Source organism: Eurytemora carolleeae, unplaced genomic scaffold, assembly GCF_000591075.1.
Source record: "Eurytemora carolleeae unplaced genomic scaffold, Eaff_2.0 scaffold1863, whole genome shotgun sequence".
NCBI classification, from domain to species: domain Eukaryota; kingdom Metazoa; phylum Arthropoda; class Copepoda; order Calanoida; family Temoridae; genus Eurytemora; species Eurytemora carolleeae.
The window spans coordinates 1-25,280 of record NW_019397783.1 but is presented as its reverse complement, the minus strand read 5'-3'; the positions used below and the strand labels follow the sequence as shown (position 1 = coordinate 25,280).

Genomic DNA, 25,280 nt, shown 5'->3' with positions numbered 1-25,280 from the left:
CTTTTCACCAAGTTGGGGGGTTGTAATTTAAAAACTGAGATTTGGACGATATGTGGGTAATATCTGGATGATATGTGGATGATATTTGGGTGATATCTTGATGATATATGGATGATAAGTGGATGATATGTGGCTGATATCTGGACGATATGTGGGTGATATCTGGATAATATCTGGATGAAATGTGGATGATATGTAGATGATATCTGGATGATATGTGGGTGATATATGGATGATATCTGGATGAAATGTTTTCACCCTGACTCGGTGAGAACTGGGATTCAAATAGTCGAGTTTAGTTCAAGTGTATGCACCCAGATTTCACCCGGTTGGTGACTGGAATTCAAAAGTGGAGTTAAAGTTGAGTTTAAGTTGAGTTTTGAAGTGGAGTTTAGAACAACTAGTTGACATCTAGTTGTAACATCCACTTCTGTTTTCTGGGTAAGGGTATTGATGAGGATTGGGCAATCTTTTGAAATTACCCTTTACTCCCTTAACAATGTTTTGTTTTCGAACATTAATTATTAGTTATTAATTTTCTGTTAAGGAGCCAATAGTATTAATGGTGAACAACTTCTTTGCTTCTAAACTACAAAATGAAAACCAAGGATCAGATAAAAAAAAAAGTTTAATTTTAATTCTCAAAAATGTTTTTTTGAAATACATATTTCAAGTTTTGTTCATATCAGTTTGAGTAGTCTGGAAATAATAAAATCGACTTTACTTCAGGTATACTATATTTCATGTTATTTTTGATATTTGACGTTATATTGATTGCACTAAAATATGATTGAACTAACGTTAATTTGGAATAAAGTCTATGTTTACTTCACAATCTTTTTGCATCAGCATATGTATTTAATTTTGAACTTATTTATTTATGATTTAATATCAAAACCTAGTCAGACAGGGGAGGAAACCCCCCAAAGCCTCTGCTATGCATACATGAGCCTCCCAGATTAGCTAGGCAGATTGAGCCTCTACTTTGCAGACCAAGCCTTTGTTAAAAAGACCGTAGAAAACATAGCTGCACAGAATATAGAATACTCGGATGTACAGTCAGTTGAATATTCAACTGTACAGGAAAAAGGAAATTCCACTGTACTATCTAAATACAAATCCCCTGTACATTAAAAGAGTGAAACGAATGCAAAGTAGACAATTGTGTACTGACAACTGGAAAACCAGTTTCCAAGGTCGACTCTATGGAACTTGGTACAATTGTAAACAATTATTCCATCCAATCACTTCCAGAGCAGTACACTAAAAATGTAAACACAGATCTCAGACAATCTGGTCTTTTCTCTTCAATCAGAAATTCTTTCAAGTTTATGTTTAAGCAATAGAAATTGTACTTTTTACATTATAATAATTTTCTTTTTAATATGTTAGTTAAATTTCTAAAAACTTTTTAAAAAATTGTGAATTTATTTGATTTTACTCAAATAATAATTGATTTTAAATTAAAACAAAAACAAAGTTCGAATTCCATTTACTTTCATATACATAAAAATTTATATTTTTTTAAAATTTCATTCTGTGGTGAAATCCAAGAATATTCCACACCCTGTAAACAATAATTTTCATGTCTGTAACCAGTGTAAAGAATAAATTGGAGAATGTTTGATTACCTTAAATTTTGCAAATTCGTTGATGTCCATTTTGTATAAATTCTGCAATTTAAATAATAACTTTTTTAAAGTTTGATCATTCTTGATTTTGAATTATTAAAAACTGACCGAGAAATTAGCTTTTAGTAGTTTCACAAGAATTCAAACTTTTTTTGATTATTAAAATTCCTGCAGGCCCATATATACATAGTTGGATTCGAAGCAATCAACAGGGTCCCTAAATTATAGCATTAGTTTTTTAAAGGTCCTTGGCTTATAAACAGGGTTACCCACAAAGAATGATACTTCTGAGACGACTATTCAAAATGTATCCTATCTGTTTCCTGTTCATTTATGATTCCTTGAAACTGTAAACTTGTTTCTTTTTTTGCTAAGTCTTTAATGTATCTTTTTGCTTTGACTATATTCAGGACAGAAAATATAAATTAACCTTGAAATTGTCATATTTTATGAGTTTTAAGTCATCTTGTGATTATGATTTTTGGTGGAATTTTAATAGGAAAAATAAAATTTGCAATAGGTTCTTTCTTTATATATTTCTTGGACTCAAACAAACAGACTAACAAGCACAAATTGCCAATAAAATTTTTACTGATAGAAAACATTTTTTTTCAAGCTCAGATCAATTTTTTTCTCACACCCAATAGCTAGTCTAGAATATTACTTTTAGGGTAGAATGAGAATTTTACCAAGTAATTTAATAAGATATCCATTAAAATTATATGAATAATAGAGCCAGGTTGTATACAGGGGGGGGGTTTGGGAGGGCCCCCCTAACCCCCCCCCCCCCTACAATTGCTAAAGGGGATTTAGCATGTAACAAGGATTGAGCCACTGCACACCCTGTATAAATGTATGGAGCCCAATATTTTTGTTCAATGAAAACAAATAAACTTGCCTAAGAATTGTGATATAAACAGCTGTGGGTAGAACCTTCTTTATTTCAGCATAATTCCATATACTAAAAATTTGTTTATAAAAAATCAATTTCTATTGTTTTCAAATAATTGTTCAATAAAGTACATGGTCCGTCTCACAACCATAATCTTTATAGGGACTGACTTCATAATTTCAAGTGGTACCTTCAACTTAAAGAGTGGAATGTCCGATTCACATCAACAGAAGAAGAAGATAATTGTCGGAATTCAACACTTTTCCAGACAGAAACTACAATATCTTCATCATTGCTGCTCAGATAAAGGTTTAAAGGGTACTGTTGTGAATCGGATAAATAACTCATTACATGAAGAGTCACTTGAAACTATGTTAACAGTCTCTTTTATACTTTATTTGAGTTCAACTACAGGGTGTCCCACAAAACATGTCAGTTGGTGAATAGTTATGAGTGTCTACGTCTATAGATATTAAAGACTTTTTGCAGTTTATTTTATAAAAACCTTTTTTATTTAAATATATTTACTTTAACTATGACTGCTAAATAATACTTTTTATTATTCTTGGTGTCAAATTATAGAAAATGACATTTTAAACTATTCACAAACTGTCCTGTTTCCTGGGACACCCTGTATATTTCTCTATTTTCTAAATCTGGACCCAGGTGGTGTAATATTTAATGTTGTCTGCTATTACAAGCCAGATGTAAATTTTGTTGAGTTTTGATATCCATTGATGCACCCATGGTTGTAGTACTTATGCAAATATTTCAGTCCCTTTAATAACATCTCTGTCCATTTCTCTCAGAGTATAAATTATTCGGGATTAATCAGTTTCATAATTTATTAACTAAATATATCTGTAATGTTTATTCAGATTTAATAAGTCCCTTTAGATATTGAACTGCTACAGTTCAGGATCTATCAGAGTAGCTTCTCTCATTACTCATTGTTATCCTCATTGTTATCATTATTGTCATTATCATTGTTATCATTGTTGTTGTCATCATTGTTATCATTGTTGTTATTCCATTTCCAAATAGGGTAGATAATTGTCCATAGTCCTCTTCATTCCTTGGTATAATTGTCCTGCATAAAGCATCTGTGAATGATCTCAAAATCAATTGAGGACAAATACACTAGCCACCTTGCCCTTATTCCTCTAGCTTCCTTAAGTCCTTTTGAATTGCAATGGCTGAAGAATCTGTCCCGGTCCTTAGAATATCTTCAGATGACTGCTAATAAATTTCCTTTAAGTGCAGGGTATTTCTGTTGTGCTGTGTCCAGAGACTTTGTTCTCCTTGGACTTGAGATAATACTCCTCCAGAAGCAATCCCAGATAAGTCTGTGTACAGGGTAAATAGTTTCTCCAGGTTATAGACAGTTATAGAGTTAAGTGCTCTAGGATGTTGTTTGAGTAGTTCAGGATGGTAGTGGACAGCCCATATTAGCTTGTCAGTTCCTTTCTTCTTGCATGAGCTAACACTAGGCTCTATAACATTAGCCTTTGTCCACTCTTTAAGTTGTCTTTCTAGGTTTTTTTCTTTCAACAGGGTTTAATGGTCTACATTTAGCACATATTGGGGTGGCTCCTGGAACTAAGGAAATTGGAACTGTAGCAACTCTGATTTTTCTAAGTCTTCACTGTTTACAGAGACTGCATCTCAATGTTTAAAAATGGTATTTACGATTTGTTCTTAAATGTTTCTCTATCTTAATCTTGTTTATGTTCAGTTCTTTCCTCATAAATTCTCTCCTTTCTTCCAATTCTCTTGCTGATAAACTTTGCTCTGGTCTGTGGTTCAGGGTGCTGAAACTGACAGATTCAGCCCTAGCACTGGTCATTGGAGATTGTGATCCTGAGTAGATTTTTTTCTCTTCTATCTTTTTTTGGTAAAACCACTGCTTTAGCCCCCACATTCAAAACTGTGACTGCAAATATGTTCTCTTTAACTTTGAATATTCCATTCGGTGGCAGCAGATTGTTGGAATTAAGGAAGTAAGAATTCTCTTTACTCTAGAAAAGTCCCGTTTCTGATCTAAAGTTTGACTTGACCAGTATTTGGGCTGCTGAGTACTCCTTGGGGATAATAGTTCTCTTTTTGGGTTTCACTTCAAATCCCACTTGATTAATTTCAATGAAATGAGTTCTCTTCAATTTGTCTCTATTCATTTTATCTTCCTGGATTATTCCTCTAAATCATGGGTTGGTTGAGTTCCCTACTACTGGGAGGCTTCTGTTAACCAGTTCTATCAGTTTGTTGATTAATTTCAGTTTCACCTTTGTTCCTTCAAACTTAATTTCAGCTTTATTTGTCTCAAAAACTATTCTCCTACATTAAGGATGTGGGAAAAGTTCTAATCACATATGGGGCAATCTGGCTTTCAGGGGTTGGTAACCCTTCTAAAATCAGGTCCATAGGGTTAGCCTTTCCTAGAATTTGGACTTGTTGTCCGGATACTGCAGTTCCAGCCTTCAAGGAGCAGGGATTATACTGTAATTTTAACATTTTGGCCAGTTTCTCAGACATGATGTCCCCAAACAAGTTTCCACTGTTCACCAGTGCTTGGATGAATATCTCGGATCTAGTGGCGTAGTTGTCTCTGATATATCCCAGTGATGGGAAGCAGGGGACCCGCACCCATTTGACATCTGACCCACAGATGACGTCAAAAAACGGATTTGCAGCATGCACTTACCCCTATGTCGTCTGACCCTTACCCCTTGGCCTTCCAGCAAAATGTCTTAATTTAAAAGGCAATTATTATAAGTCTGAAATTAGTTTTTATTTCTTTCTTAACCCTTTCTTAGATTATAGCATATTCTTAAATGAATTGCACACCAAAATGCGATATTTTATTTAAGCAATGATTTTTGTCTTGGTGTTCCAAAACTTTTTTTAAGCAGATTATTGTCAGCTAGTATATACTTAAATAAATTGCAAAAAACCACATTTATTACCATGGAATGTTCGACGTCAATGCACTCATGAAAACTGCAAAGTCATTACAAAAATAATATATTTTAAGGAAGGAAATGGCTTGGTCATCAAATGTATTGTAGCATCAATGTTTACTTTATCATTTTAGCATTTTTTCGGACCATGCAAAACATGAAAAAATTACGATAAAAGTCGTCTTTACAAGGCTTATAAAAGTTTTCTTGCAGAAAATACTAGGTTTTTGGAGTATTTGTGCATATATTGGCATTAAAGCTTGGATATAATCTAATATGATATGGGACGCTCTGTATTATCTAAAAATCCTATGAATACAAATGCGGGACGGAAGACATACGGGTGAGTGACATTAATAGTGCAATGCTGCAAATACTATCTACACTATTATGTTGTAATTGATCTGAATTTTAAGACTATTGCTGAATTCAGCAGGTAGAGGTGCTACTGTTATAGACAAAAAATATCATGAATAATTTTATTATATAAAAAATACCATGACATCTTCATAAATTTTAGTTAATGCTTCATTGTCTATAATTAGCCTAAATAAATTAAGAAATTTTGCCGAAAGGCCAAGTGGTGAGGGTCGGACAGCATAGGGGTAAGCGCATGCCACAAACCTGTTTTATCACGTCATCTTCGGGTCGGAAGTCAAACGGGTTCAGGTCACCTTCTCCCCCTATCCCAGTAGTAGATATTTCCGGGGATTATGTGAGGAATATTCAGAGCTACTTATGAAAAAGCAGGGGTTCTTTTGTTCATTTTCTCTTGTTGAGTACATTGCTCTGACTTTTTTTCATCAGTTATAATAAGGTTAGATATCCATAAATATTGAATTCAGCAAGTATATTGTATGTGAAGGTAGAACAGAAAACCCATTTCTTAACCCCTCTCTGTGCTGTGCCAGTTTGTAATATTTATTATTGTCTTCTATTACAAGGCAGATGTAAGTCCTAGGGATTTTTGAGATCCATCAATTGCATCCATGGTTGTAAGGCTTATTCAAATATTTCGCTCAAGATCCACTTACCCTTGTTTTAATGTGAATCCCTTTAATAACCTCTCTGTCCCTATTTCTCAGATTTTAAAATAATTGGGATTAATCAGTTTCATAGTTTATTTATTAAATACATCTGTAACATTTATTCAGATTAAATAAGTCCCTTCAGATATTCAACTGCTACAGTTCAGGATCTTTCCGAGTAGCTTCTCCTATTACTTGTGGTTATCCTTGTTGTTATCATCATTATTATCATTGTTGTTATCATCATTGTTATCATCATTATTGTCATCATTGTTGTCATCATTGTTATCATCATGATTACCATCATGGTAATCATCGTTTTTATCATCATTGTTGCCATTTTGTTCTATGCAGAGCTGTTCCACAATGAGTGGCGTCTCCATTCTCAGAATCCTGGATATCCTAGTTCTGCTCTGTAACCAAGTTATTCCAATGGGTTCTAGAAGCTACAAGGGATGAATTTCTGATGAGGTATATATTGATATTTTGGAGTCTCTGCTATGTTTGACTGGATCTGCTCCAGATATACGAATAGCTATCTATAAAGATCAGCATCTCCACTCTCAGGTTTAGACAGCATCTGATATCTTGAATATCTTAGAAGTCCTAGTTGCTCTGCACCTTGAGTGTACCTATTACATGAACCATCTAGAGAATCTGGAGCTTCATCTGGTACATCTTAAATTGTAATTGAACTTGCTGCAACTGTTTATAATCTGTAGGTAGACCCAACTAGCTGATACAAGTATAATTGGTTCAGTTCCAGAAACCACTGCAGATCAATCTCTTGATTATACTGAGGAGTCTTAAGATACATATTCATGTATAATGATGGGAGAAGATTCCTTAAACTGATAGCTGTCTGTTGACTTTCTGTTAGTTGTCTATGAGCTATGGCTCTAAAGTCTATCTTGTATAAGATCCTGAAATGTACCGCGCAATCTCCAGGTCCCAGATATTGTTATACAAATACAAATAGGAGCATTTGCAGAAGTATTAAAAGTGTTTCGTTTTGGTTAGTTTAAAAAAAATTAATATTGTTTAAGTTACTAAAAATACAAATGGAAAAAACAATTATTACAACAAGTTTATGTTTCCATATTTTTCAGATCTTATTTTTCACATATCTTCTGTCAGGGTCAAAATTTTACATAGGTTATGCAAAACAATTGTTTAGAATTAAAAATCAAAAACATTTGTAAAAAAGTAAATCTTTAGATTAAAAACTTCTAAAAGCATTTTTTTTCTAACACTAAACCAAATTGAATGCACATTACTACAGGGCTGTATATTTTTCAGAATTCCCCCCTAAAAAACATTAATTTTCCTCAGTTCAGCAAATGAAAACCCAAAACATATATAAATATCTTTGAGTGAAAATTTATTTTTAAAGGGGGAAGTATGATTTTTTTGTGAAAATATACAGCCCTGTATCACTCAACCTATGGAAGGTAAAGATATCATATCCTAGTTTAGCCCATGGTAGATCCAGCACCATACTTGAGTTAAAGGGTTCCTAAATTAAATTCAAGTTTAAAGAGACTGTTGCCATGGTTTCAAGAGACCCTTTATTTTAAAAATTGCATGTCTGATGTTTGATAGTTTAAAAATTTAGCTTAATGTAAAAATAGTTAACCCATAAGTGACAAGACAAATAATTCTTTCTGATCTTGCTAAAAATTCACAGAGTTATCTCCTTATACTGTCCATAGAGTAGATCTAAAGTTTTAATTTTTTTCAATGAATGGTAATGGAGATACAAAACCCAGCCAATTTTGATGGGCTCGGCATCAGACAAAATTGACTGGGTCCTGTACCTCTACTACGAGGGAGGGGGTTCAGAGGCGCCATGATCCCCGCAAAAATGACCTCTGAGCCTCAGGATTTGCAGAATTATCTCCAGGCCCTGAAAAACTGGTCTCACAGCCTCTGTGATGTCACCAAGCCTCCCGCCATTCTGTCTCCACGCCCTTTCATTTTGGTCTCCACTTGTTGATTTAATTTTTGGTTCAAATTTATTGGCTTAACCAAACAAATATTAAAATATATCTCTTCATAGTAGACTCAGTCATAGTTTAAAGAACTGTTTAATCAACAATTTTGACATGTTAATTCATTCAATTGTTCTGGAGTTGGTTTTCTGTAAAAGTTTACATTAAGATGGAATAAGTAAAAGACGACCTTTATAAACGACTTATCTAATATTTTTGAAGGCATCATGATTTTAAGATTTTATTAACTCTCGATTCCCTAGCATTATATTTTATCATGAAAATGCAAATTAATGAGGATCTGTCCTATAATTTTTGTGCAACCCCCCACCCCCTCCCCCCGCGCCTCTGTATATCAATTTTTTCAGTCAAATTAATGAATTCTCTCGCTAAAAGAAAAACTATTTAGAATTAAATTTAACTTTTAATTTAAGATATGACATGAAGCTGCCCTAACCTGTTAGTAAAGCGTGTAATAGATATTTTGATTATTTTAATTCTTTGTTTCAATTTTTAAAAAAATAGTTCTTTAATATTTTCTAAAGCATACAATAAAATCACAAATACAAGGATTTCACAAAAACTACCTTGTTTTGTAAATTGCCGCTGATATTGTTTGATTTGTATATGAGACCCCTCTAAAATAATATAAAATTTTTCTATCTTTATACAAAACTGCAATAGTTCTTCACAATTTAAGGAATTTGTGAAATTTAGAAAAACAAAATAAAAGCCTTTAATCTCAAGTAAAATTCACTTTTTAATACAAAATGTTAATGTATCATTCTGAACTATTTCATCATGTTGAGAATTTTTTAAAAAAAGGTTCTTGGTGGAAATAAAAGCCAAATATTTTTTTATTGGTGCCAAAATGCTGGGCATGGAGACAGAATGGCGGGAGGCTTGGTGAAGTCACAGAGGCTGGGAGACCAGTTTTGCGGGGCCTGGAGGTAATTCTGCAAATCCTGAGGCTCGGAGGTCATTTTTGCAGGGATCATGGCACCCCCTCCCTCCTACTACCATTCAGTGATAAATATTGAAACTTGCTGGGTGGGGTTTATAATCTATAAATGGGGTAGTGTATATACTATACAGGCTGTTTGTGTACATTTTCTTAACTAGGGGTGGTTTGTATATACTATACAGGNCCCCATTGTATAGTAAATATACACCCCCCAAATAGTATATTTACTATACAATGGGGGTGTATATATGCCAAAAAGGGGGGAGGTTGTATATATTTTACAAGGAAGGGGTGAATTAAATATAATACACAGGGGGTTGGGTGTATATATACTATATTGGGGGGAGTTGTATGCTGTACAATGTGTGCATAAAAACCGGCATTTCAACCAGGCGGTCAAAATTGACCTGGTCCGAGAAGGGCAATTTTGACTGGCAGAAAAAAGGCAAAAAAGAGCAGCAAACATAAACTTTTTACATTGAACGCAACATTAGCATATAACTAACATCAAATGCATACTTTTCATAGAAATAAAAAAATTTTTAAAACAATTTTTCACTGATTTATATCTGTTGGATCTGGAGGTTCCTGAATTTGAATCTCCCGCCATTTTTGCTAGCTGTTCTGGCACCCTATCAACCTGTAACATGCCTGCAATCTATAGGCGATATTCGGCATATCTGTAGGAAGGGCGGGAATGAAACAGGATGACATTTGGTTTATAAATGAAGGCGATAAAAGTTAAAAACCTTACCGGGTCAAAATTGACCGTCCCGTCACTAATGGGTTAAAAATTTACTTAGTAAAATTATTGTTTTAATCCCATTAGAAAAGAATTATTATGTTTTTTGTGACACCCTGAACCCTCCATTGCCAGTTTATTAGAACACTCTTTAATTCCCATGATTTTTTGGACACCTGTACAATGTGTACCATATCTCTCAATTTCCACCTGTATTGGGACACCCTGTACCTTGAATGGAAACATCCAAGACTTCTCCGGCATTGCGAAGGTCAAACCATTTTCACTTCCATACCTGGACAAAACGAAGATTAAAAATGTTCCCCCAAATATTTTTTTTAAAAACTGTTTTTTATTTTAAATTTGTCACTTTTATAAGGGACTGCAGGTGTATATGAAGTGATTTCTCATTTACAGAGAGGCATGATTCAGGTTTTAAGGGTACCATTGTTAATCTGACATGCCAGTCCTAGAAAATGGAAAATCTCTTAAAATACATCGACTGTAGAAGATTTACAGAGAGTACTCTTAACCTGATTAATACCTTTATTTCAGATATTTAAAATTTTCTTAATTCCCTTAACCCTGAACAGGCACTGGGGGGGGGGGGTTTGTTGAAATGTTGTGACTTGTAATAAGAAGTAATTTGAAGGATTTTTTGTGAACATTTTGTAATTTATAGGGTAGGGTACATGGCGGAAAAAAGTTCAGTCTGTGAAAAAAAATCTATAATATCCCATAACTGTTTTGTGACCAAAGCTATAGATCTAAAAGCTTTATTTTTACCCTTTTTTAGGCATATTTTTCCACCCTCCCTAGTACCCAAACTATTAAAGTTATTGTTCTAATTTATTTATTTTAAGCTGGCCATGCAAAATTGGCCTTTTTCAAGAGGGGGGGGGGGGCTCCCCTAGGCTATACATAGATTCAGACCCTACAGTCTTTACAGTGTTAAAGCTTTTACCTGAAGAACACGTTTTGAAGTGTAGAGCTACCGGTTTTATGTGTTTTAGCAAAGACAACTTTATGGTAAGGAGCACAAGTCTCCTGAAATAAGAAAAATTGTTAATTTTTACATTTTATTTTATTCTTTAGATTTTGTCTGTACTGTTGAACTGAATAAAATGAAATTTGGTGAGTTTTAAAATAAAATGTATGTAAGAAATCAAAAAATATTCCTTATTGTTTCTTAGAAGGTACGCACAAATAAAATGATTTTAAAAACTGTCCAGAAACAATTTTTAAGTCCTGAAAGTTGTCTTGAACTATTCTTGTGTAGATATTAGACATATTTCAATTTCTTTTTTTGAGCTGATGTTTCATTTATTTGTTTATCCAATGAATTTTTAAAGAGCAGGTTTTCATATTTGATTTGCAGGATTTATTGAAAATTGTAGTATACTTTAAAACCAAGCTTTTTCTAAAGTCATTAATTGTTTTGATAATTCTAATATTAAAATAAAAAATAAAAATTCCACCTAATAAGAGGCTTATCAATTGTAGCGCTTAAATGCTGCTTTTTTTTTCTTTTTACAAATGTTAAGCAAAAGTAAAAACAAATTTGCTATATTTTCCATTGGTTTTGTTAAATATGGAACCCTTTTCCTAAACCACAAAATCTTTTTTATTGTAAAGCATATACAAGTTTTAAGGTTACTGTTGAAAATAGGGTAAAGATCTGATCTTGTCAGGTTACATTTGCCGCTGGGTTGACTATACACTGAGTAGACTGACTGGACATTTAGACGGACTGCGCAGTGCTCATACAGTACATGTTGTACCGGCAAAGATCATCTACTTTTACAGGTGTCAAGTGGCAACTTCCCAAGGGTACTTTCCTAAGCGGCAACTTCCCAAGTCTGTCCCAGCTGCAGTGCTTGGCCCCCAGCCTGTTCTAGCTCAGCCCCTTACCCCATCCTGGCCACAGTGTTTGGCCTATATTGCAGCCTGCAGCGCCTCTAAGGGCCTTACCTAACCTTTAGGAAGTTTCTACTTGGGAAATTGCACATTTGGAAAGCTACCACTTAAGAAATTGTCACTTGGGAAAATGTCTTTGGGAAAATACCCTTTTAGACAGTATAGCATTGTTATACGAATGTTCACAAAGAATTTTGCTGACAGAATCTCTACCTTTGAAGTAAGGTCTACAGTAAACTCCATTTGTCCTGTATAATTTCCTCTCACACTTTGGTTTCTAAATAAAAAATCATTTTGATAGAATAAAGGAACTGGTAGTGTAAAGTGAGCATGAAAGACTCATGTGTGTAAACCGCCTCATGGTTTAAATTAAGAGAAAAGACTCAGCTGTTGAGAAAATCTAATCCAGAGTTCACACTCTAGTTGCATGAAACCCTAACTAAGTTGAAATCTCCAGGTTAATATATATCTTAAAACATTCAGGATCTGGAGAGGAAAGAAGTTCATCTTTCATCATTCATACATGTACTGGAAGTCCATCTTCCATCATATATGTACTGGAATAACCAAAAAAATCAAGTAATACCCCTTTCATTCCTATAAATAGCATTGAATTCTTCCAAAATCCTAATAAGCAACATGGTTCTATTTACAAAAACTCAAAAAGGTCAGACCTCCGTCAGAGCACATTGCCCATAGGGAGGGAGAGAGGACTCCTTCATTGAACCTTTCTATAATTGCAAAATTTACATACCATAAACCACAGCTTTGTAAAAATACCCTGTATGAAGAGGGGAGGGGATGAGGAATTTTAATAGATGTTTTGGGTTTTTTAAAAATTATTATGGATTTAAAATTTTTTAGAATTTTTTTTTTTTCACTGCACTGGAGCCTTATTTAAAGTACCTGAAAACGACAGGCCCATGTAAGAAACTTTTGGGTGGGATTCACTGCGTGGGTCCAATTTTTTAAAATAAAAGAATGAATTGTTATAAAATAACACAAATAATATTTATATATTAATTGCTAATTAAAAATTTTAACCTGGTTTTGACGCTCTCAAACTGACAAGCTAATTGTGGGACCTGGATTTAAAAATGAAAAGTTAATATAATTCACATACTATTAATTGAGAACTTGCTGTAAAACCTGTGTCATTGCCCAGGTTTATAATAATATTCTCTCACCACTAACCTTTTACAATTAAATGATCAGCACAGTTATCGCATGTACATTTGAATCTAAGCTGTTCGAACCTTAACAGTACTAGCTTGTTTTACTAAGCCAGATACACCAACTACCCAACAAACAAAAACCCGTGAAGAACACAAGATTATTTGGTGTAGTTCACACAAGTGACTCCTGAATATCCTGTGATAATTCATGTGTTGATGAGGTGAATGTTGACATTGTGATCACAGGTCGAGGACCAAGTTTTTACATGGTAAAAACTTGAATTTATTACACAAGATGAACACGGGATTTTTACATGAGAAAATTATTTTTCTCTCATCTACTTAAATTACATTTTTAAAAAACCCTAGGAAAGGGGAGGGGATATTTAATTGATTTCTGATACATAAATATATTGTAAAATATACTGTGTAAAAGTATATCCCAACTCTGGATCTCCCCTGTGTTTTAATCTCCGCCATGTCGTATGTGCAATAGATTTTTAAAATCTAGATATTTATTTTACGTATCATTATAGTTTACAAGATTGTTAATATGGATTCAACACAAAAAAAATTTTTACAATCAGATTGTTAGGACGGATCCAGTAGATTTCAGGTTATATCAGATTGTTAGGACGGATACATTTATTTTTGTTTTTTTCATGTCTGAATTGCTGGTAAATTTATATTCAAGTATTGGTAAAGCAGCAGTTCGATAGAAAAAACTACATTATATATAAAAATGATAGCATTCTTTTATGAAATCTGACTGGGAGATACTACAAGCACAGTGTGTGTTATCTCTTATTGGAAAATGCTATCAGTGTGTATGCTTTAATGTGAGCATACACGGGAGCAAGTTTCCATTTTTAACGTAAAGAAAATTAATTTGACCTTCATAACGAGGAACATTGTTGGTTCTTCGTTAATATTGAGTCTACATTTTAAGCGAACATATGTTAATTCGTTATTATCGAGGCTTCATTTGCACGGTAAAAGAAGGAACACAATAATTAAGAAGTACTTGAATGAACGAACGAAGTGCGATAAATGCGAACATTGATGGTTCGTCCTAATACTATTGTGACTTCATTAGTAAGATGTTAGAAGGAAGGTAATAATTAATTACAAAAAATATACTAAATACGAACATTAAGGGTTCGTTAGTATCTTTTTTAACTACTAAGCAAATATGCTAGTAGTTTAGTATTGAGGCGGCATCTTTTATGCAATGTAGAAACTAGGATCATTTAGGTTCCTAGATAACGTTTCATCTATGTATGGCCGACAGAAGGGGACAAACTCTACGTTGTCCCCTTATCTAGTGACATCTTGGTTTCTCGGCGTTGCATCTTGTCGCCGTTTTTTGCTAGTTCCAGAGGCGTTTCAGTTCAGTTCAAACTGAATAATTAAAAGAAACTATTAGTTTTAGTTTATTTAAAGCTATCAATTGATAGAGCTTAATTCCACCCGAGTGAGTTCCGTTTTTAAAACATATACTTCTGAATAGTTATAAATGTGCAATAGCAAAGAGGGTTCTATACCTCCTTAGTATGTACTCCATGTCCCCTCCATGTAAATGCTATGGCTAAGAAATTACTCCACAACCATAGTATATACTCTAGATTTCCACTACATCTCCTCTTTCATAGGTGAAATGGCGAAGTAATTTCTTACAAACACAGTACATACTCCATATATCTCTGCTGTAGATACACTGTCGTAGGTGCGAAGGCGGAGTAATTACATACCACCATAGTATATACTCCACATATCTCCACTGTAGAAACTCTGTCCTAGGTGCGAGGGCGGAGTTATTATGCACCTCCATAGTATATACTTTATATATTTCTGCTGTAGTTCCTTTCGAAGGTGCGATGGTGAAATGATCATTATACATCCATAGTATTTGCTGTTGTATATACTAAAGAGAAGATCAAATTAACTAAATCAAACATTTAAACTGGTAATTTTTATCAACCGCGCAACTGCAGTACACTCATGAGCTTCAGTAACTCTCAAACTCTTCAACATGAAACACCCATGTAAATCTATCTAACCAAGGAGCCTGATGTGAATCCAACCAGGAGCCTGTTGTTAACCCAACCTTGGAGCCAGCTGTGAATCCAACCAAGGAGCCTGATGTAAATCTAACCAAGGAGCCTGATGTGAATCTAACCAAGGAGCCTGATGTGAATCCAACCAAGGAGCCTGATGTAAATCTAACCAAGGAACCTGTTGTTTATTCAACCTTGAAACCTAATGTGAATCCAACCAGGGAGCCTGATGTGAATCCAACCAAGGAACCTTATGTGGATCCATCCAAGGAACCTGTTGAGAATCCAACCAAGGAGCCTGATGTGAATCCAACTGAGGAGCCTGAAGTGAATCTAACTAAGAAGCCTGATGTAAATCTAACTAAGGAGCCTGATGTGAATCTAACCAAGGAGCTTGTTGTGAATCCAACCAATTTCTTACTTTTTCGAATAATGTATTAAATTTATGACCAGGGGTGTACAAGGGGCCCCGCTATGCATGCCCCCCATGAGGGAGGGCACCACTTGGCCCATTGCTTGTTATTATCTGAAAAATTTATGTCAGTTAAAATATTTCATTTTACTGCAATAAACTTTTAGTTTCTAAAAGACGAGCAGAGACACCAAGTGTTCTGATTTTGCAACTCTTTCTTCCCATGATATCTCATATATTTTACAATTGATATTTACAAGAATCAATTAATCTAGATATTCTTGCATTTCATTTCTTAAGATTGGGTGCGTAGTGGGCCCAGCTGGAAAATTATTCTTTTTTTCCACCGTTATCTTTTTTTCTACTGTGATCGGAACTCTTTTTTTCATCTGCAAATGTCTTTTTGTGGAGCTCCGGCATCAGATGATTAAAAGCCGTCTTTTTTAATCCGCAATTATTTGCTGTCGGAGTTTGACTCCATTGTCGGATCAAAACAAATTTATCAGTCCGTCTGAAGAGCTTTGGGGATGAAAAAACAGTTTCTTCCGATATGAAATCAAAACGGATGATAAAAAACAAGGGCCCACTGAAAAGCGCGCTCATTTGTCAAATCTTTGCCAGTTTAATTCATTTCTTCAAGGTGTATGCACGCTGCTCAATTTGTTCAGAAAATTTCTACATGATGAGATCTGCATGATTTGTAACAATTGCGAATTTTTAAAGTCATGAAATGCTCTTTATGGATAATATCTAAAAATTTTCTATGATTTAGCTGATTAGCATTAATCATCAATCTTCAACCCTCGAAACAGTCAACAATCGTCATTAATCCAGTGTGAAAATATCCCTGATTAAATTCTATGATATCCATTATTTATAATTGTAACCATGTATAAATTGCAGCCTTTCTTCACTAATAGATATTTAATAATTATTGTATAGATCATGTTTAGAAATATGTATGTTTAAATGCAAGATTGATAGATTATAGATAGTTAAGATAGATAGATATATTTGTGGACTAATAATATATCTATCTATCTATCTAGATTAGCGATCAATCTATCTCTCTATTAGCCTCCCACCCCCCAGCCTACACACTATACACACTGTGACTTCCCCTTCATCTTATTCCTTAAATATAGACGTCTCTAGTACATGTATATTTGAATGTTATTATAAACTTATGTTTACCCTTTTTTAACTAAAGCAATTTTTACTTAATTTTCTAATCAAATTGACAATATTAGTAATTAGTTACTGCTTTTATTTGCCAGGAAAACTTTTGACAATTTTGAAGATTGATAAATTATCAAAAGTTATCGCTTCTCTGCCATTATTGATGAGATTAAAGTTTATTAATTTGTAGATAATAACGTTATATCAAATATTGTTTTACAATTGTAATAAATATTTACTGCAAGAAGAAGGTTTAACGATATGATCAACCTGTGGAAGACAGTTTAACCTAAATATTGTACAATCATAGGAGAATTATCTATCAAATTGCTTTCTAAGGTTGGATATATTGCTCTTCGTTTCTCATTCATTAGAAATAACCATTATTCCTTACAATAATATTTTTCAACATTTTTTGTGGTAAATTCCATTACATTTTGTTTTGACAACCACTGTATGATACCCCCTGATCTAACCTGAATAAGAGGTAGCAGAATGAAGTCCATATTGTCAGAATTTTGACTGACCGGTGCAGTCTACACGATAGGAGACGTGAACTGTTCATCATCGATATATTGTCTAGTTGGCGATTTGGCCGAAACTGTGGGGGGTTTAAGACTGGCTAATTTGGCTGGTATCGTCTACACTACTGTTCTTCAATTGACACACTGCCAGCAAATTATCTTAAATAAAATAAGAAAATTTGGAAAATAATTTTTAAAAAGAAAATTTTATCTATATTATCTAGAAATCTACATAATCTTAACATGGATCTAAAAATCTACATAATCTACGACTGGATCTAGAAATCTACATAATCTATGACATGGATCTTAAAATCTACATAATTTATGGCATAGACCTAGAAATCTATGTCCAAGGTCTTGATCTAGAAATCTACATAATCTATGGCCTTTATATAGAAATATATACTGGATCTAGATCTAAAAAATCCACATAATCAATGGCATATATCTAGAAATATATATCCTAGGTCTAGATCTAGAAATATATATCTTAGAGTCAAGATCTAGAAATCTACATAATCTATGGCCTACATCTAGAATTATACATACTCTATGACATAGATCTAGAATGTACCTAATCTATGACTTATATCTAGAAATCTATATCCTTGGTCTAGATCTTGAAATCTACATAATCTACAACAGAAATCTAGAAATCTATATATTAGGCCTAGATTTAGAAATCTACTTAATCTATGGCCTATATCTAGAAATATATATCCTAGGTCTAGATCTAGAAATCTACATAATCTATGACCTATATCTAGAAATCTATAACTTAGGTCTAGATCTAGAAATTTACATAATCTATAACAGAGATCTAGAAATACATCTCCTAAAAATTAAAAATTAAAATAATGAGCTGTGTGTCTAAAATTAATTCAGTTTAAAAGGATATGATAGAGCTGACTATGAATTCAATCAGAGAAACATCACAGGTGTGTGTGTTGAAAAATTTGAAAAATTAAAATAATGAGCTGTGTGTCTAAAATTGATTCAGTTTAAAAGGATATGATAGACCTGACTGCTTACTAATTTTATCAAACATATCCCCCTTTTTTCACATTTTTCGACACACACACACACCTATGATGTTTCTCTGATTGAATCCGTAGTTTTTAGAGAATTTTTAGAGAAAAGAATATATAGAGAGGAATTTACTAGAAAAAAGTGTAAAACGGCCATTTTGTTGTACTGTTTCCATACTGCAGGTGTACTTCACATATTTATGCTATATAACCTGCTGGGCCCTGGAATATCATTTTATAGAAAATCTAAAATTATTATGCGGATATTGGGATATTTATTTTCAAACAGAAGTCGTAATTCTGTTGAAACAAGTTTAAAACTATCTACTCCTGTATTATTACTTTAGTATTAGGTGGAACTGCTAACAATAATGTTTTCTAAGAACTCTAAGAGCATGAAGACTCACACTGCCTCATGTTCTAATTGGGAGAAATGTTTCAGCCGGGTAAAAGTTAAGCCAAATAAATTGCTCTAGCTGCATGTTAAAACCAAGCCAATTTCAAATCAAAACATGCAGCTGGATGAGAGGAAGTGGTCTGAATAAACCGAATAGTTCATCAATATCAACGGAGGATCAGCAAAGGAAAGCAGTTCATCTTCCATCCGAGGTTGAGGTTAGGCTGAAGATTTGATTACACCTTCAATCTATACTTAAAAGTTCGATACAACATATTTATATATTTTATATATTGTAAATACAATTTTCATTCATTATGTGGATTCATTAATTTCCGTCTAGTTTTATCTTTTACACTATATCTTAACTTAGTTCATTTCACAGTTTTGAATAAAGAAAAGAAAAAAAAGCTTTTACAGGTATTTTCACTTGCATAACTTCTGTGTCTCATGCTCATTATACTTTATAAGGTTATAATTTGATTCTAAAAGTCGTCTTCCTTTTCAGAATTCGTTGGTTATCTCTGTATATAGTATAAATACCTCTTTTATTTCTTTAGTAGATCCTATCTCAACATCAAGGAATCTAAACAATTATAGAGTTGAAGTTAGAGTTTGAAGTGTTGAGTGTAGAGTGTAGACTGTAGAGTATAGAGTGTAGAGTGTAGTGTAGAGTGAAGAGTGTAGAGTGTAACTGTAGATTGTAGAGTGTAGAGTTTTGAGTGTAGAGGTTAGAGTTTAGAGCAAAGAGTGTAGAGTGTAGAGTATAGAGAGTATAGTTTAGAGTGTAGAGTGTAGAGTGTAGAGTGTAGAGTGTAGAGTGTAGAGTGTAGAGTGTAGAGTGTAGAGTGTAGAGTGTAGAGTGTAGAGTGTAGAGTTTAGAGTGTAGAGTGTAGAGTGTACTGTAGAGTATAGAGTGCAGAGTGTAGAGTGTAGAGGTTAGAGTTTAGAGCAAAGAGTTTAGAGTGTAGAGTACAGAAAGTAGAGTGTAGAGTGTAGAGTATAGAGTTTAGAGTGTACTGTAAATTATAGAGTATAGAGTGTAGAGTGTAGAGTGTACTGTAGACTATAGAGTGTAGAGGTTAGAGTTTAGAGCAAAGAGTTTAGAGTGCAGAGTATAGAGAGTAGAGTGTAGAGTGTAGAGTGTAGAGTGTAGAGTGTAGAGTGTAGAGTGTAGAGTGTAGAGTGTAGAGTGTAGAGTGTAGAGTATAGAGTGTAGAGTGTAGAGTGTACTGTAAAGTATAAATTTAATACAAGCTAGCCATGGGAAAGAGAAGGGTACCCTGAACGTTTCAGCCTGAAAGTCTCAGGCTCAAGTGTGTAGAAAGATCTACCAGTCTGGGCTAGCATATGTCTTCGGATTTTCAAAGCATGCAATTTGTTGCCTGTCATGGGGGGCAAAAATTCTTGTGAAAATGAGCATATAGGCTTTCTGATGTTCCAATCGGATCACTTCATGTACAAGGGTGCAAGAGCGTCGGGGAACCTGTCAGTCAAAGGGTGCAATTCAAACTGCCTTGCTGATGTGACTGAATTTGCTGGAGGAGCTGCTGTGTATGCTACCTCCCGAAGAATGGTCTTGTGCCTTATTAGCAGCTAAATCAAAGATGATGAAAGAAACTCTTCCTGTCTGCGATACTGATGTTTGCAGAACTAGCTTTCATGGTGAATAGGGCTCTTGGAGATCAAGTATGAGAAGACCTTTGTAAAGGATTCATTGATGGGAATGAGTTTGTTCAGTAATCCTAATACAGTTGAGATTGTTTGTGTATAATGGTGTGATGACAATACTCAGACTCTTAGAATGGATCACAGGTTCCAATGATAATGCTTTGTATCATATTAATGGAAGTTTGAAAGAAGCATGATATACAGATTGAGGATGTATTCCAGGTTTCAGACTGGATTGAAGGATTACAATGGATGAAACTGGAGAAATCTATGATGCTCACTTGATAGTTGCAAAACCAATTATATCTGAAATCATTGCGGAGTGATTTCATGAACCCTTTTCAAAGGGGTTTTTAGATTTAGATTTAGATTTAGACAATATTCCTGAGAAGGATAATTGAGATTACAATGATGTATATATAATATTATACATGTGAAGGGATAAGTTAGGCCTGCTGGAATGGAGGCTGGGATCCTGGTGTTTGATCCTTCTGTGGATCCTTGTTCTGTGATGAGCAAGCAGTGTGCAAGTTTTGGAAGGAGTCAGCGCTGGAGTCTCCTGGAGTGGTCGAGGATAAATCCTGGGAGCTTCAAGGCATTCTTTGCAAGGATGATCCAAGATGGGGAGTTTAGGATGTTCTAAAACTCAATGTACAAATTTCTGAGACTAACCTACCAGAGGATCTTTGATGTACCTGCTCCTAGAGTGCTCAAGGCAGAGCAAGGTTTGAACAGGTCTGTGTTGAATACTTTAGCTCAAGAGACAAGACTATTGGATTAGTAAGAGAAAAAAATTGAGAGTTACAGAGCCTGTGTTGAATGGCTAACAAACCTGTCCAAGGATTGGACATTTCAGGATCGTTCCAGATGGAGAGGAGTTCCGAAGTTGCCTATCTGGTGGAGGAGAGCTGGCCAGAAGAGATCTTACTCTAAGGTGAAGAAGCCTGGTAGGGATCATAAGAAGAAGAGCAAGCTGTCTTACCAAGTGAAACCTGTTGTTGCTCCAGTGTCTGCATCTTGCTCTGATGAACCTCTCACTGATCCTGGTTTTGTGTGTGCAGGGAGTCTGAAAGAATCCAGAGTAAGACTGTTGGAGGTGTCTTGAGCTATGATGAGATTATAGAGGGTCCGGGAGCAGTTGCCTTCCCAGAAGAGTTGGATTTCAGGTTTGAGGTTACTCTGGTGGTGTAAGCTTTCTTAGTGATTTTGAGCCTGTTAAGTTTTTAAGGGGAACTCTTAGTGAGTCTCCTAATATACATGATTTTGCTCTGGTAAACATTGAACAGATATTCTTGTGATCTTGAACCCTGGTTAAATATAATTTCTCTGTTTTTTTAGAGACAGTAACTTTTGAACTGCTCTCATGGGAGTTTTAGCTCTCATGATTGAGACTTGGAGTTCAACAACCCAGCTATCCAAATTGCGTAAGCAACGTAAACACATAAAATTTTGGCTCCAATCACGCAATTAAAATGCAAATTTACATAAGTTTAGCTTTCAAATTAGTGTAAATATCTAATTTTTCTGAAGTAAATATTTCATAACCCAGCTTTAAGTAAAAATATTATGAATTTGTGGAGATGTGTATCATTTTATTTCAGGTATACAAATTGCGTAAAAATACACTCAATTTGCGTAATTGCCTAAAACTCTAAATCTATAAATTATTTGTGAAATATCTAAAATTTCCGATACTGCACATATTGCATTTTCCAAAATAAATTGAAAAAATAAACTTTTTTAAAAGAATTTAAATTGTCTTTGTTAGCATTAAAATTGCATAAAAATTGCGCTCTTTTTACCCATATGTTTTGAGTGTTTTAAATATTTGAGAATTGAGTGGCCCAAGTGTGTGTGCACTGTGCAGAGTGCAGCAATATATAATAATGTTATGTTAAATAGAAAGCCGTGTGATTTGTAGATAATTGATGAATGGAATCAGTTTAGAGAGAGATACTTATACTGCATCCATCCATCCAACTGCAGGGATGGATGGCCTATCTGCATGCATCAAATTTGCTCAGATTTAGCATAATTTTTGGTAAAAGAGAGCCGACATATTTATTGAGAAAATAATGTGCATTTTCGGCATAAATTTGTATAATATTATTACATAAATTTTACGTCTACTAAAACCAATAAATTTGCGTAGCTAAGTGTGCGATTTTATGTCTTTCATGACGTAAAAAGAGTCAAAATCTCTACGTAAAATTTATGTAAAAATGCGAAAAGTGACGTTTAAATTGCGCTCTTTTTGCGCAATTTGGCTAGCTGGGAAGGAGATGAAGCTGATCTTTGCCACTCAATCAGGTGGGTTAGGGGGAATGTTACGTGGTTTTTCAATCATGTTCTGTACTCCCTCGCCCCTGAGTACCCTGGACTAAAGATGTTACACCCATGTGGACAGAGAGGAGAATGTGTCTGAACTTCAGCTATGAAGCCAGTTTAGATGTGAAACTTTATACAAGAACTATACTGTGGGCATATTTCTTGTCAGTAAAACATTGGTATTTGATCGATTTATACTGAGTTGTGACTTTGCCTAAGGCACATTAAGGTACCATTTATGATTTATATATGGTTTTATTGATTTTCTGAGCTTATTTAAGAGTATTGCACTTTGTAGCTTGTGAATGTATGGATTAAACTAAGTTTTGAGTTTATTTAAGAATATCGCACTTTTACATTTTAAAGATACCTGAACTTTTTAGTTTTGGTTGTGTTCAGTTTTAAATTTGTTTCAGATTTTTTCACACATTTTGTGTTGATATAGTTTAGGTAATATTTACAGTGGTCATCAATAAATATTTATATATATATATATATACATATATATAACTATAGAAATATATAGAAATAGATAGATATATATAGAAATAAAAAAGCTAATTATATCAAATATTGTTTTACAATTGTAATAAATATTTACTGCAAGAAGAAGGTTTAACGATATGATCAACCTGTGGAAGACAGTTTAACCTAAATATTGTACAATCATAGGAGAATTATCTATCAAATTGCTTTCTAAGGTTGGATATATTGCTCTTCGTTTCTCATTCATTAGAAATAACCATTATTCCTTACAATAATATTTTTCAACATTTTTTGTGGTAAATTCCATTACATTTTGTTTTGACAACCACTGTATGATACCCCCTGATCTAACCTGAATAAGAGGTAGCAGAATGAAGTCCATATTGTCAGAATTTTGACTGACCGGTGCAGTCTACACGATAGGAGACGTGAACTGTTCATCATCGATATATTNGATGATTTTCCGTTATAACTATAAATCAAATGAGGTTTTTTATTCATCTAATTCATTATAAAGTTTATTTAACAGTTTAAAAAATTCGAAATTGAAATGAATAGTCTAGGGAACATACTGTATTAATGTACTCTACTGCATATAATTTGTGAACATTTACATTATTTGTACACTTTGAACTCCCTTTCAGGCTGAAAGGGACTGAAAAAATTCATACCGAGAGATTCTTTTAATTCCTCTCTAATATATATTCTATTCTCTATGTGTGACACATTTGCTTAGTCCTAATGTATTTAAGTAATAAATTGCTTTTAAACTTATCTATTCATATTTTTATGAAAAAAATGTGTTGCTAGATAATCTTATTGAAAACAGGCAATTCACTTCAGTGCTATAACTTAACTGGTATGATATTGGCAGAAGATAAATAATTGCAGAAATAAAGCTGTTCTTCAAGATATCCGAGATAGATAAAGATTATTTTCACCTGTATGGTATTAGCATTATAATAAGACCCGTCTTCATACAACAATTTATTGAACTGGAAAAGGTTAGGATTTTAAATTTTTATAAGGAATTCACAAAGTTAGGTTTAAAAGATATAGGGGATTAAATATTTAAGTTTGTGAAAAAGACATTTGCTGGAATTTAAAGTAGAAATAGTAGAAATAATTTTTCCAGTGGAATAAAAATTTGGCAGAAAAAGTTAAAACAATCTTAAACAATGTATGTATATTAGATGCAGCATGGTTATTTCAAACTTGAAAATGTTTCATACACTCCATGAGATACTATTCAAAAGCAACTTATTTAGCTATTCTTCATCTTAATGCTGATTACTAATTTTTTTTTAATGTGTTAAGCTAAAATTAATTTAAATTCTTAGTTCAGAAATTAAAAAAAAAGTTTTGTTTAGGGTTGGAGATTTAAGAACAGATAATTATGTAATATTATATTATTTTATCATTAGAACATAATGATTTTTAAACTTTCCCAAAACAATTTGAAATAATTTGATTCTAAAACTATATATCTTTTTAATATGCTGAATTCAGTAAAAAAATAATGAAAAAAATTAATTTCTGCAGGAAACTTTTCCAACTAAAGAATTTTTCGGTTCTGGCGAAAATTTTGATTGTATTATCTTTAACTACCATGAAAAATTTGAGAATATTTGGTTTAAGTCTGCTATTTTTCAAGGTGGATTCTTATTTGAACTCCTCCTGTTTTGAACTATTGTTTGTTTGAACTATTGTTTGTTTGAACTATTGTTCGTTTGAACTATTGTTCATTTGAACTACTAACATGATGTCATATCCTGTGCTTCAAATCAACACATTACTTTTTTATCATTATGGGACAATTAATTTGATAATATATACATTGAAATGTTTCAAATGAACATAAAAATAGTTCAAATGAACATAAAAATAGTTCAAATGAA

The 25,280-nt window shown here is 33.5% G+C and overlaps 1 protein-coding gene across 3 annotated transcripts in view; it reads right to left on the bottom strand.

Annotated features, from left to right (window-relative positions):
- LOC111715887 (galactosylceramide sulfotransferase) overlaps window positions 1-23,829 on the bottom strand; it is a 38,176-nt gene extending 14,347 nt beyond the window's left edge. For 2 of the 3 annotated variants that reach the window (XM_023491283.1, XM_023491284.1), the window contains exons 1-10: window positions 23,735-23,829; window positions 19,441-19,483; window positions 13,167-13,207; window positions 12,336-12,399; window positions 11,170-11,252; window positions 10,437-10,500; window positions 7,951-8,024; window positions 2,530-2,592; window positions 1,800-1,848; window positions 1,632-1,673 (exon numbers count right to left, since the gene is read on the bottom strand). In XM_023491283.1, coding sequence (XP_023347051.1) covers window positions 1,632-1,673; window positions 1,800-1,848; window positions 2,530-2,592; window positions 7,951-8,024; window positions 10,437-10,500; window positions 11,170-11,252; window positions 12,336-12,399; window positions 13,167-13,207; window positions 19,441-19,483; window positions 23,735-23,826 — 615 coding nt within the window. In that variant the 5' untranslated portion in view covers window positions 23,827-23,829. Of the gene's footprint in view, window positions 1-1,631; window positions 1,674-1,799; window positions 1,849-2,529; window positions 2,593-7,950; window positions 8,025-10,436; window positions 10,501-11,169; window positions 11,253-12,335; window positions 12,400-13,166; window positions 13,208-13,316; window positions 13,379-19,440; window positions 19,484-23,734 lie in introns of those variants that run through there. The other variant, XM_023491285.1, reaches the window with a different exon arrangement.
- Between the last annotated feature and the right edge of the window lie 1,451 nt (window positions 23,830-25,280).